The following is a 13,484-nucleotide window of genomic DNA, read 5'->3' as shown; positions in this document are numbered from 1 at the left end:
TACTTTGTCTTCAGCAGCCAGGTAAAGGAACATCATTGCTCCAATAGATAAACATAAAAAAAAAAATAAAAACTCAGGTCCACCAACGTTGTCCAACCCCAGAGAAATCAACAGCTGACATGTACCAATGGCAGATGGGAGGAAAAAACAAAAGATCGAACTAAGACATCCATTCAGAAATGCTGGCATTGTTAAGGCTGCCACCTCTTTGTCTGGTTTTATTGCCTCAGATGCAGCTTAAGGGTCCTTCACACGTTGTTGTCGCTTGTCAGCTGTTGACACACTGAAATTCCACCGAGGATCCCAACAGTTGAAGCAGCTCCGGCTCATATCGCACCAGCTCGACCATTTCCCCGACGTCCTGCGGCCATAGGTCCATGCCTTCGGAGGCGGTCAGAATTTGACTCGTGCACACCTGCCTGGTGAACTCTTTCTTCTGCATGCTAGCGATTTCAAATTTTGGATAGCGAGCCTGAAATATTCTGGAGGAAAGTTTGAGCTTCTTCAAGACTTCAGAGAAAAGGAACCAATTACCGGGCCTGTTAAACATACAAATATAAAATTATACATAAATATATATGTAAATTATTTAAATGTATAAACAATGTCATTTTATCATGTTTGCATTTTTTAGTAAATTAAATACACAGCACAAAAGTATAGTTACAAAATTAGGGGAAAATAAATCACACATATTGATTTCACCCATTAAGGACAACAGGGTGTTGATAAACCCATTTATGACATTGTGAGCCAGTACATGTACGGGCTTTGTCGAGAAGGAGTTAAAGTAAAATCATTTTAGTCTTTAATAACAATCTTATATACGTCCTCAAACCAAGTTAAAGAAACAAGGATAAATATATTCAGTTCTAAAGAATGACAGAAGAGGGCAGCATAATCCCGTTTTGCGGCACGGTTGCGGTGGCGTTCCCTCCACATTAGATTTTTTCCATCCCTAATGAATTATTACATTGTTTTGCCTCCGCAGGAAGCTGCTACTTACCCGCTAGTGAGAGAGACGTGCAAGTTATAGCAGGAAATGAGTGGCTTATCAGAGAACTCAAACATGAAGTTGTCCTCCAGATCTTTGTCTCCCTCCTCCTCTTCATTTTTCTCTGAAGAGTCCAGGAGGACATCATGGCCAATTTCATCTTTGCCACCTAGAAGAGAAAAAAATGGGTTATAGAACCGCTAGAAGCTCTGACGACACCAACAAACCAAGATACCAACAATTCGAGGTATACAAGTGATACCTACCATCGATGTACAAAATAAGGCAGATTTTTCCAATAGGTTACTTACCCAAAATGCTACTACTGTAGAAGTCCCAAGCTGCACGTGGATCTCCATCAGAACGACCCCGGAGATCAGAGAGGTAATCTGCAAAAGGAGCAAAATGTGGACATAAGCAAGGAGCAACTCAGTCATCATCAAAACCAAAAATACTCTTTTAATTAGTTTTGTATATACGGTTATATCTCACACAACAAAACAGTCAGTTTTAATAGGCTGTAGTTGTAAGTGTAACTTTGGGTGGGTCACCATATTCAAAGTAAGATGTAGGATCACATATTTTTTAAGTGGTGAGCTGGTTCTTTATTACGCATCTAGAATAAATAACAGGGCTGGAAGTTGATAAAAACAGCAGATTGGTAACTATAACCTAGGCCTTTCTGAACCGATCCTCAAATTAATTAATTTAATCAAACTGCAACTACAGTATTCAATCCCGCATCAGCTGTCCAACCAGGCTACAAGGGCTGTTCCATTAAAGTCACAAGCCGGTGAGCTTAAACAAAACCATTTAGTCGATTTAACTTTGTGGCTCGGAACACGCGGACCACGTTTGGAATATTCTGTGCATGTTTCTCGCTACAACGTGCTTTTCTGTGAGTGGTAGAGTTACAAAGGTCTCAGCTTACCACTCAGATATGTCCTCATGACCTCACTGCTGGCCAGCTTCATGGGCGTTTGTCCAGAGTAGGTGGCTAGCGTTGGATCAGCGCCATAGGACAGCAGAAGCCATACGGTCTCCAAGTTATCATTCACCACTGCATCATGGATGGGTCTGCAAGAGAAATTTATCTGCGTTATAAACAGCCCCTGCCGAAGACGCTCTTGTTAAGGAAGCATAATATAGAAATAATATTTAGCTTTGTGGGACAAAAAAAGTACAAGCCTCGGGTAATAAACGAGTAATCAAAAATGTGTTGATTATACGTAAACAGAATTCCTTCACCGGCCCTTCTCTTCTGGCTACGTTTTATCAGGCATTCACGAAAATCCAGGCTATTTTGGAAAAGCAATACCATCCTCCCTCTTGATCCCCCCAAATATCCCTGTCCTCCAGACGCCGATAAATTAGCAGATCCTATTTGCGATGTCACAGCCTGTGTGCATCATCGCTATGGAAACAAGAAGGCTGACTGGGCAGGCGGCCATTTTGGAAAATTTCCTGGGAGGCCCCTGGTCACAATAGTGTGTTTCTGTGAGCTTTAGGTCTAACTCCTACTCATTTGAGAATAGATATGCAGCTCCAAAAAATAGAATGCTTGCTAATTTCTGTGATGGAATGTATTACTATAACATCTCCCAGAGTTTAAGGATATGGAATCAATGAACAGAGGATGTACAAATGAAAGACTAAAACAAACCCTTGGAAACGTCCCTAAAGAATCCTACAAAATACAAGACTGTAGGATTCTCTTGTCACTGCTGAATTTGCAAGGAAGGTCCTACCAAGATTAGTCAAAAGCCTAGTACCCAAACGGTATACTTCAGTGATGGTTCCACTCTTTGGTACATTGAGGGTGGCTTTCACATACTTGACAAAACCTTGGCTTGTTAAAGGGGCAGATCCAAAAGCATGAGAAATGCCGCTCAGTTGGTTAACCATCAGCTAATCTCAAGAGTTACGTTCATGACAGGATGAAATTACCTTGTGCCATCCTGGGCGCTGCAGTTCACGTTGGCTCCGTTATCCAGAAGGATCTGTAGTATCTCCGTCCAGCCACGTGCACAGGCTTCATGTAGTGCGGTGTAACCAGCGTTGTCCCGGTGGTTGATGTCTCCCGAGTCTCGCTGAAGACAGTAGAGGACCACATCCTGGGGAATCACCAAAATGTACTTACTAAAACTATTCCGAAGAATTAACTTTATTCTGAACTCAATTCTGATCTAGACCACTGATCACTGACCCAAGGTGTTGGGCTGTACAATATACACCTATAAATGTCATTAAGGAGGTCTGCTGGGAGGAGTTCCACTGCTATAGTCTAAAAACTTGAATATCAGCCCTAACACGTGCCAAGTCTCTTGTTAAAATGGTGTTGCGCTATAAACATGTAATAAAAACACGCATGTACTGGTCATCTGTGGCTAAGAGTGCTTAAGATTCTTTGTACTCACTTTGTATCCTAGCCGAGCGGCTCGCTGCAGCAGAGTCTCTCCGGCATTTTTGTTCACAATTAGTCTCCTGGCCTCAGGAGGGATGTGCTGAGCAGACGGAGTGTCAGAGGAACCAAGAGTGCTTGTACGCCGAGATCGCTGCGGGGTGACTGGATCAGCACACTTCCTGGAAGACGGGGATTTGACCGGACTGCTCTTGGGGGACTGACTTGTCCGTCGGACCTTGCCCTTTGAGAAGAAAAAGGGTATCTTACATTAGAAACGCTGGAACGTACATAAAAATACCAAGCCGGCAATTAGATGACACATGTATAATTCATATAGTCACAGCATATGAATGCTCGCGGATAGGTGTGTCAACTAAACTGAATCACTAAGTGATTCCTTAGCATTAGATGTAATTTAAGGACATTTTACTTTACTGAGAGGGTGGTAGATAAGTAGAACAGCCTCCCAGCAGAAGTAAAGGCCAACAATGAGAGAACAGCGACAATTCACATTATGTTACAGGACAGTTTGGCAATACAATTACTTAAAACATTTTGCCCCATATCCAGTTTTCTACCTTTGTGTCTTCCTCTGTGCTTCCTCCGATATGCTTTGTTTTGCATTTGCGTTTCCCCGAGGGTTTATCTTGGGTAAGCGACGTAGGCGACTCATCTGGGTTGCTTTTGTTAAGGCCGTTCCTGGATTCACCTTGTTTCTGGGATTCCCGGGAAGATGGAGGGAGCTTGTTTTTAGGGGCATCGATATCTCGATCTAACAGAGAGGATTTCCGTTTCCGAAAATCTGGAATTAGAAGAGAGGCCAAAATTTAATGATGATTTAATGATGGTGCGCAAAATTACCAAACCGTCCTCCTAACTCTCAGTATGTGTACATCAATAATACTGCTTTCTGACAAACTAATCCAACTCTTCCCTCCAGTTTATTCACCCACACCAAGAAGCAAGCTTAGCAACCTTGTTTTAATACAGTTACTCTCCTCAGCAAATACATCACACTATTCTAAATATCCGTGGTCCAGCTACTTCTCACAAGTCACCAACATTCAGCTATTACTTCATGGCCATGATGGTTTATCCTGTTACAACATCCACTATACATTTGTTAACACTCACACAAATGAAAACATTGGTTTAATCAAAATCTGTTCCAAGAGGCCAATGGACCACATTTAATGGCTCACCTGATCTGGCTTTTCTTCTTCGGTAACATTGAGATACCTCTTCCTCTTCTTTCTCCGTCAGGTACTCGCCGTTCTGGTATTTTCTATTTTTCTGTCGCCTCCTTTTCCTCCTTAGCAAAGAACCATCTTCATTTTTCTCATCCTCCACTGCTAATGGGGCCCATGGCTTCCCTGTGTCCTTCACTCTGTTGGACAATTCCCACGAGCCTCGTAAGACAGGAGTGACGGGCATCGACTGTGGTTCTTCTTTGGGCAAGGTATATTTGCGGTATGGGCAGTCTTTATAAATATTCCTTGGTTTCCGTCTCTTACAAGGCACTTCCATATCCTCCTCTTCTTCTGAAAAGACCCCTGGGCAGGCAGCCATGTTGTCCGAAGAACCAGCATTTCCTGGGTAAAGAATAAGCAAAGTAAGTGACTCTTGGCATGTCTGGCCTTCCTCTAACCTTTTTAATCCAAGTCCATGGAGTAATGTCTACAGCCCTAAACAAAGCCTGAGGGGCGCATTGCTCTGATGAATTTACAAGTGGTTCCATGCTACCTCCTTTAGATGGACTTAGTCAATGTGCTTAGTATTCTATCCTGCACATCTATGGAAGAACTGGTGAACGGGGAGTCACATCAATAAAGCCAATGTGCACACCAACAAGCATCCTATAAATTTTCATGGACCCTGCTGTTCCCTTTACCTTTCTGGCTGCGGGTTCTGCTTTTTAAGACAACCGGGATGAAATCTCTGAAACTGTTCTTGGGTTTCTTCTCTGGTATATCTAGCAGAGAGAGCACAGTCATCGAGTTAGTTTCTAAATTTACCTTGTACAAGATTTTACATGTGTGGATGAGGGCACGGGGTACAATGTCTCGGGTGCAAGTTGGTAGCTATGCATCGGTTCTACCCGGGTTTCTCAGTGTACCTCATGGAACATTTGCTTCTCAAGGTAGGAAGGAATGTTGGGGCTCAGATTTTTTTTTTTTTTTTTACTTATACACAAAGAATTTGATTTAAAAAGAATATAGAATGACACAATTGCAGACAGAACATCCCGTTACCTTACTGTCTACGGCAGCCACTGAAACCCACACCCATAAGGAAGGGGAAAAACTGCACAATGCTGCATATTAAGGTTTCCTTTTTCTGACCAATTAGCGCAACAGATGCCTTATAATTACGTCGAGCAGAGGTTCGTAATCAGGATATATATTACAATATTTAATGCTGCTTATCCTGGCACTTCTCACTGTGGGAAGGGGAGGCAGATATACAGCTCTCGCCTCTCAAGAGGCTTTCGATGTTTAGGTGTACATTGTGATGCAGTACGAGGAATATCATATTAAGCACAAAAACACAAGTTGAAATGATGGGGCCAAATAACAAGCAAGCAAATCATCATCCTGTATTTGTAGAAACGTCCAGTCCCAATCCCGACATTTTGTGTTTGTAGCACATGCAATGGCAAAACTCTCTTCCTTTAAAGACATTAAATGTCCCAGCAAACAAAACCATCGAGTAGCGGAAAGAGCCGCACTGTAGGTGTAATTCATAAACAGATTTAATTTGCTGGAACAGGACCGGTGGATAAGACGGGGGAAACCTTCTGCAGGCTGCAACAGGAAGTGTGACTGAGGACACAGGAAGGACTGTTAACGGCCTGCCAGTGACTCCAGCTCGTTATGTAACATCCTCCAGTCGCAAAACACTCGAGTCAAACAGAATTTCTCGCTAACAATTAGTCGTTCACATACGATCTGCTTTCATTACTTTGTGACCATCAGGCGGTAGCAGATGGATTACCGAGCGCTAGCGTAATCTACATCAACTGGGGGGGGGTCTGGCTTTCACCAAATTCCAGAATTCCGAAATATTAGCCCAATTTTTTTTTTTGTATTTTTTTTTTTTATAGAGAAATTAGGAACTGGTTGATTCCAGTGTGTCAAGCAAGTGACTTTATAATTCATTTGTTTAAACATTATTTAAATGTAATTAATAATAATAAATTATAAGGCAATTCTAATTACTACTCATACAAATTCTCGAGCTTTTAATTATATAATAAAATGTCCCTCTTCTTGATAAACCCAAAGTCCAAAGTAGGAGTGCAAGGTTTGAATATCTCAGACAAATGGTATATAGAATCTGCTGTGATACTTTTATAAGCCCATCTTCACTTCAGTCCATTCGAGAACCATTAATCAGGGTGAATAATGTTTAGTCTGCTGTTTAATTGCGTGATGTGAATAACAGGTCTGTGGATCTACAGGGAAGAGACTCATCATCAATAGCAGATTATCCTAGATGGACTTTTAAAATGTCAGGGAGGTGCAGGCTGGATTCTTCAAAGCAGACAATAAATACAAGATACAAAGCGAAAGCAGACTGCAATGTTTCAAAGTACGAAGGGGTACACTGTGAAAAGTTGAATATAAAATACAGGAGATCCCCTAACAAAATAATAATCACAAAGACTATTCTGAACACAGAAAATTGCTCTTAGTTAATCTGTGATTACAGGTCCTTCGCAACAGTAAACAAACCAATTAAAGAGGCTGCAGGCACTAAGACGAGAGAAGTCTTGAGTGACGGAGACTGCGGTGAGGCACCACAAACTCTATGCATTGACCCATCTCCAGGCTTTGGAGAATAACGCATGGATTAAAGAGACTTCTCTCATCTTATTGCATCAAGGCCACTTGTTTTGTAGCCTAGGACAACACGTTACTTGTGACAATCACCTCTGTCAAATTCCGGGTCGAAGGGTTCGTGCTTTATAGATTTTCTCCTCTTTCGCTTTGGCCGTATGCGATTGCTCTCCTTTTCAGTTGCCGTGATCTTGCCTACTTTCTTCTCAGGTACGGCTTCTGTTATTTTTGCTTGTCTTCTCCACTGAAAGGACCAGAAAGACACTACATTACAAACAGACGTTTGGGAATCCATTACGATCCCATCAAATCCAATAGCTTGAAGTTAGGGAGCTCCTGTCTTTTTGCTTTATTATCTACACTGCCCCTAAAACATTTCTAAACTTTGTTGGTGTTTATGGTCAAAATCCGGTATAAAGTGTATGGCCAGTGTTCTTTTAAAATGCCAATGGCGACAGACAAAATGTCAATGGGACTCTGGCCTGAGAACATCCGTTTAAAGGGACAGAAACCTCTAATCTAGGAGACCTTTGCGATAGAACAGCTGGCATTCTGTTGACCACTTCTCAGCCAAACTGACGCAAACTTAAACACACTGACGTACGCTGAAACACATACTAGTCAAACACACAGTATTCTCAGCCAAATGGCACACATGCCACTCTGAGCCTTAGTGTGGAGCATTCCCCCATTAAAACACAGGCCTGGAAACGTAGTTGGCCTTCCTGTGGCACACATAGCATCCTTGATGTTTAATCTATGGGTGGGATTGGTGTCACAATAACACTAAACTGGAGAAAGGAGAAACTGACTCTTTATAATGCACACTGACAAGATAGAATTTTTTAACTAAACACACCAAGCTCACTGTTTAGTTAATAAACCCCCTTGACTTCATACTCCTGGAATCGATTACTTTGCACATGTCAAGGAAGATATGGGGGAATTCATGTATCTGATTAAATAAGAAATTCTGGACTAACAGTAAACTATTGTTTCGAGAAGAAAAATCCTCTACTGCCAAATCTTTTTCTTTCTTACTCATATATCTTCAGTTATATTTTATAAGAGAACCCGTGTGTGAAGCACACTGAAAAAATATTAGTTTAGGCTATTAAAAACATTGGTTAGTATTTGGTTGTCCACATTTTTATGAGATTAAAGTAGAATTCTAAAGAGGTTGTGTTCTTGGATCCATCAATCCAACAAGCAATGCATACCGCATTTTAATATTTACCTTTGGCTTAGTTATCTTACCAACATCTCATTCGTATGCCTAAATTATCGGTCTATTAAACATGGTTTTGTTAATGTGAAATATGTTGGACACACTAGTTGGACCCTAAAACTAGGTAAAAATGACTTCAAGAAGAAAGGCTCCATTGTGTGTGCACAATACACATACATTGAATTATATGGGTCGGGCATTGCCGCTTATGATACTGGATCTTTTGCAGATAGCATGTCCTGGAGTATTTAAATGGCACACGTACTGTTTATTCCATGTAAACACAAAAAAAAACAAGTGATGATAAGGTCCTTCTAAGACTGACATTGTTTGATATGACTAGTTCTATTGCGTATTGGCCAAGATGTGCCATTTAAATTTGAAGGCCCGTTCAAGTCACCCCAACGTTAGTTACGAAAAGTGCTAGTTGACTATTTACAAGTGAATACCAATTGCAAAGTTTTGATATTTTACATGTCATGTAGTACTGAATGTAGGTACACAAAATTCTTTCTCACTCACCTTTCTTCTGTTAGGTTCTTGGGACGCCTTAGTAACGTCTTCATCCCTTTGCTTCGTTCTAGATTTAGACCTCTGAGGCAACGGTGTGATTGTTGAAACCTCTTCCAGTCGCTTGGAACGGCATCTTAGACCTGGCTCTTTCTTAATTCTAGTCTTGACTTTGGAAATAGCGGGTAAGTCTACAGGTGACCATGGTGGATTTTCATAAGAAGAAATACATCCAAAGTTCTCATCATCATCAACCCTTTCAATTTTTACCTTACTCAAGTCTACCTCTTGCACACAGTGTTGAGAGTCTAAATTCTGTCCTTTCTTGCGGCTCTTTTTACTACATGCAGAAGTATCTTGTGGCACATCTAGCCTTGAACCATTCTTACTACATTTCTGATCCAACAAAGAAAGGCCATCTTTTTGTTGACTGACTAAAGGCTGTTCATTTGTCATATATGTGGCCAACACTTTGTTTTTAGGTTTGGAGTCACCAAATGACTTCCGGGGGCAAGGAAACTTGGGGTGTATTTTTTCTTCCTTGCAGTTAGCTTTGTCTGGGGACTTTAGAGTTGCATTCGCCCCTTTTATGCTGCCTGTTCCACTTTCTGCTGGCTCGGCTAGGACAGGTTGAATATATAAGACAGAGTTTCCTGCAGCAGGTTTGGGTGCAAGCAATGCTTTATTTGCATTAGATTTACGTGACTTGGATACATTCTCACATGTCCTTCCCTTAGCTACCAAATCGTGCTCAGGAACTGATGCTACAGTATTTTTCTGCTGAGCATCTGGAGTTTCACCAACAGTCTTTTGAGGCGTAGCAGTGGGCTCAGCTGGAAGTATGTTTGGGAACAAAGTGTATTCTCCAATAGGAAGTCTGTGAGGAGGAGCCTGGTTGGAATGAAGTGTTCCTGTGGCTGATATACCAATGGAAAGCAGGGAGGCCTGTTGGTATGGAGACCAACTGACCGGCAGAACCTGAGCATTGCTGGGCTTCCCATTTAAGGGACACTTTGGGTGTACACTCCCATGACCATGTAAAGACCAGTCCTTTGGAGGACATAAAGAGGTCACTGAAGTAACATGACCCTGAAGGTACCTGTTAGCTGTAGGCTGCTGCACATCCACACTAGTCTGGGTTCCTTTCTTGCTACACGATCCTGAGTTCTTTGGATCTCCCTGGTCAATGATTGAGATTGGCTCCTGTTTTGCCAGATGTCGGGAGTCTTTGCTAAGGCTCATATTTGAGTCTTTGTTTAGCAACATAGAAGCAGGCACTGGGTTGGCCACTCCAACATAAGTGCCAGGGATAGTGCTAATGAAAGCAGCTGAATTTTTGATCCAAGATCCTGGTGCACCCAGTAACTGAGCTGACCCTGGATCTCCATTACGCAGGAACTCTGGAAACATTACTAACGGGGGTACTGCTCGAATGTTCTGGGTAACACTGCTGCTGGTGAAACTGTTTTGGATAGAACGTTGAGAACTACAATCAGACCTGGACAGTACAGTAGACAAAGAGGCTTTCCCACTGGTGTGGACCGGGGTTAACACTGGCATAGGTGGAGTTTTGCGCTGGTTTGGTGGGGTGTGTTTTTGACGGTGGGATTTAGAGGATAGATCAAGAGGCATATCACAAGAGTCCTGCGGGGAGACTATCTCCCTCTCAAGTTGTGGAGGTGACTTTAGTGGAGAAATTGATGAAGATGCAGCATCGCTTTGTGATTCTAGGTTAGAGGATGTCCTGGTATAGGAAGCAAGGGTAACAGGGTTAATGACTAGCGGGAGAGTTGGATGTGAAGAAAGAACCGAGGATGAAGCATTGGAGGAAATCGCTGTAACATCTACAGCTGTTGTGATGCTATTGTTGGTGGGAGGAGTGGAAGAAGTTGTGCTGGTTGGTTTTGTCAACTCTGTAGATTTGGAATCTACTGCAATGGGTCTTGCTACAGAAGATGCAAACGCTTGTGAATGTAGTTCTGTGGGTGTTATGATGCTAGGCAGACATCTATCCTGCAAACAGGATTGCAACATAGGGAGAGTCAGTGTGGATGTCACCCCAAATGTAGTTGGTAATGTAGTTACGCTGAGGGACTGCCCACAGTTAGGGGGTGGGATGTAAACCAGAGGCTGTGTCGGTGTCAAGACCGCTCCAGGTGGAAAAGACAGAGGAAGTTTTTGAACACTGGGGACCTGAGTGGCGGAGAAGCATATTCCGCTCATTGTAAAAGGAGTCAGAGTGCCAAAACTGGAGGTCACAACGGTACGCGACGCCTCCACTGGCTGACCTGCTATTTGTAGATCAGCAGTCAGAACAGTCCTTTGCTTCACTGAGTGATCCCCATCGGCTGGTTGAAAAGTAGGGTCAGCCTCAGCTGCTTTTTCTGGAGCAGGAGTCCTTGCAGATTCCATTATTTTACTATCTGCATTTGAAGCCCCTTGAACGGAGATATCCAACATGTTGGCTAGTTGCTTTTTTTCCGGTACTGAAATACCAATACAGTTTTCAGGAGTCACCGCAGGGGTATCAACTGAATCAGAAATAAATATGGTGGGATCTGGTGGCTTTTCCTCTAGCTTCTGTACGGCTTCCACCTCTGCTCCGCCATTTTCCCGCAGCATCAGGGCATCACTTTGGTTAGTTGCTGGTATGAAATCCACCTTTGAACAGAAAACAAAAATAACTGAGCATTCACTCCTGTTTAATAAAGCTCACAAAACCGTGTAAGAAGGTGACATGTCCTCTAACTTCTTCAATGGTGTTTCATACCCTAAAGACCTCACACCAAGATATTTGTGCTACTAGCTTTCTAGTTATATGGGCTCATGTAGAATCTGCTCACATGAGTACGCTCCAGATGGATTCCAATGCAAGCTTCGTTTAAGGATCATAGGAAATTAAGAAGAATTTGTATTGGTTATGCATTTCGGGAGTCTCAGATTCAATGAATCTGAATATTTAAAAAAATGGAACTTTAAATACGGCTAATATTAACTGTTGGTAATATTACTGAGAAATGTAAAGCTCGATTTAGTTATGGTTTTACCCAAGATGTGAGTTTTACTTTAAGGTATAAGAGAGGAAGCCATCCTGTGTATAAAATTGTGCTACCATAAAGGATTTTTTTTCCATTATGTCTATTGCGTCCGAGTCACGGAAAGCTCTTCCTTGTTGACCTATCGTACGGAGTGTCATAGAATCTATTGTTGCTTGGCATGTATGTTAAGGACTCTAAAGGAACTGAAGCCACAGTTCTACAAGAAATTATAGTGTGTTCCACACCTTGCCCACCTTGGAAAGAACACTGCTTACACAACGATCTTCAGACCCCAGGTGCTGGGAGCTGCTGGCTTTGGACTCCTCATCAGACAGTGGTGTTCTATTAAAAAAAAAAAAAATCAAATCAGGTCAGTGATTAAGTTCATGAGGGAACATCAACTTTCCATGGCCCTGTACAGAACAGCTAATTTCTTAGCATGGGCCAAAAGCCTACAATTAAGGGTGTAGTGCATATGAATCAGCCTAGGGTAATAAGAGTTTAGTAGTAGAGGAAGCTGGTTTCACCTGTCCTCGTTGATGCCACACATGCGCACGTGATCTGCACTGGTCCAGTTGTGCACACCACTGTAAAGTGGGGCAGCCGATATCATGGCAGGCGCTTGCGCCCCTGGAGCTGCTGTAGACGTCCGCAGCTCCCCAGGCTTTATTTATGCCGTACGTTAAAGTTTCCTCCTGGAAGGGGATGAAATAACAGTACAACTGTATTAATGATTATAGTCCCACCAATAACATCCAGAGACTAGTGGAAGCCCACCAGTTTTATAGAACCTTAAATGTAATTAGCCTTTGCCAAAATGTGTACCAGGGCAAGGAGTTAGGTCAGGGGCGTCCAACATGCGGCCCGCCGGACCTCGAGGTGCGGCCCGCGGGACCTCGAGGTGCGGCCCGCGGGACCTCGAGGTGCGGCCCACGTGAGATCGGCAGCCAGGATCACAAGAGCCCTGCTGCTTACTTGTGGGAGGGTCTATTCTCTGCTCCAGTCCTGCTTCCTCTGTGGAGAGAACGAGGGAGGCCGTGCCCCCTGCTGAAGTCTGTGAGCGGCATCGAGAGCTGTAGAGCAGGTAAGGGGGTGGGGAAGGTTGTGTGAATGAGTATGTCTGATTGAGGGAATGAATCTGTGAATGAATGAATTTGTGTGTGTGTGATAGCTGGAACCTAGGCACGATGGGACTGTGATTGCTGTTAACAATCCCACTCCTATCATGCCAAGTCAGCCAGTACATGCTGAAACCTGGCTAGCTGCCCCCCTTGTGTATTGATGCTGCCAGCAGTATGGGGTCTGCACTTACAGCCACCCTGTACCAGCATGTACTGGCTGATTTGGGATGATAGGAGTGGGATTGCTAACAGCTAACAGCAATCACAGTCCCATCATGCCTAGGTTCCAGCATTTACTGGTTGCCTGGGTATAAAAAGAGTGTGTTTGCTGTTAGCAATCACACTCCTAT

General features: G+C 42.9%; 1 protein-coding gene across 1 annotated transcript; it reads right to left on the bottom strand.

The window, feature by feature from the left end:
- Window positions 1–268: 268 nt before the first annotated feature.
- Window positions 269–12,626, bottom strand: LOC149298286 (BCL-6 corepressor-like protein 1). The gene is made up of 13 exons (XM_089487781.1): window positions 12,541–12,626; window positions 12,268–12,355; window positions 8,988–11,636; window positions 7,331–7,481; window positions 5,290–5,370; window positions 4,601–4,990; window positions 3,977–4,200; window positions 3,412–3,639; window positions 2,942–3,108; window positions 1,926–2,071; window positions 1,306–1,383; window positions 1,007–1,163; window positions 269–539 (listed from the first exon to the last, which is right to left on the bottom strand). The coding sequence occupies exons 1-13, from the start codon at window positions 12,624–12,626 to the stop codon at window positions 269–271; spliced, it is 4,716 nt and encodes a 1,571-aa protein (XP_089343907.1).
- Between the last annotated feature and the right edge of the window lie 858 nt (window positions 12,627–13,484).

Source organism: Sceloporus occidentalis, unplaced genomic scaffold, assembly GCF_023333645.1.
Source record: "Sceloporus occidentalis isolate IW3139 unplaced genomic scaffold, rSceOcc1.0.p SCAF_34, whole genome shotgun sequence".
Taxonomy (NCBI): domain Eukaryota; kingdom Metazoa; phylum Chordata; class Lepidosauria; order Squamata; family Phrynosomatidae; genus Sceloporus; species Sceloporus occidentalis.
Note: the sequence above shows the minus strand (reverse complement) of the source record. Positions and strands in the feature narration are given on the sequence as shown.

What these genes read in the sequence shown, in the direction of transcription:
- LOC149298286 (XM_089487781.1), bottom strand. Translation starts at nt 12,626, where the DNA reads ATGATATCGGCTGCCCCACTTTACAGTGGTGTGCACAACTGGACCAGT. An exon ending in TGTGGCATCAACGAGGACAG is followed by an intron (nt 12,356 to 12,540) that starts GTGAAACCAGCT and finishes TTTTTTTAATAG; the next exon opens with AACACCACTGTCTGATGAGG. An exon ending in AGCGCCCAGGATGGCACAAG is followed by an intron (nt 2,072 to 2,941) that starts GTAATTTCATCC and finishes TTTCTCTTGCAG; the next exon opens with ACCCATCCATGATGCAGTGG.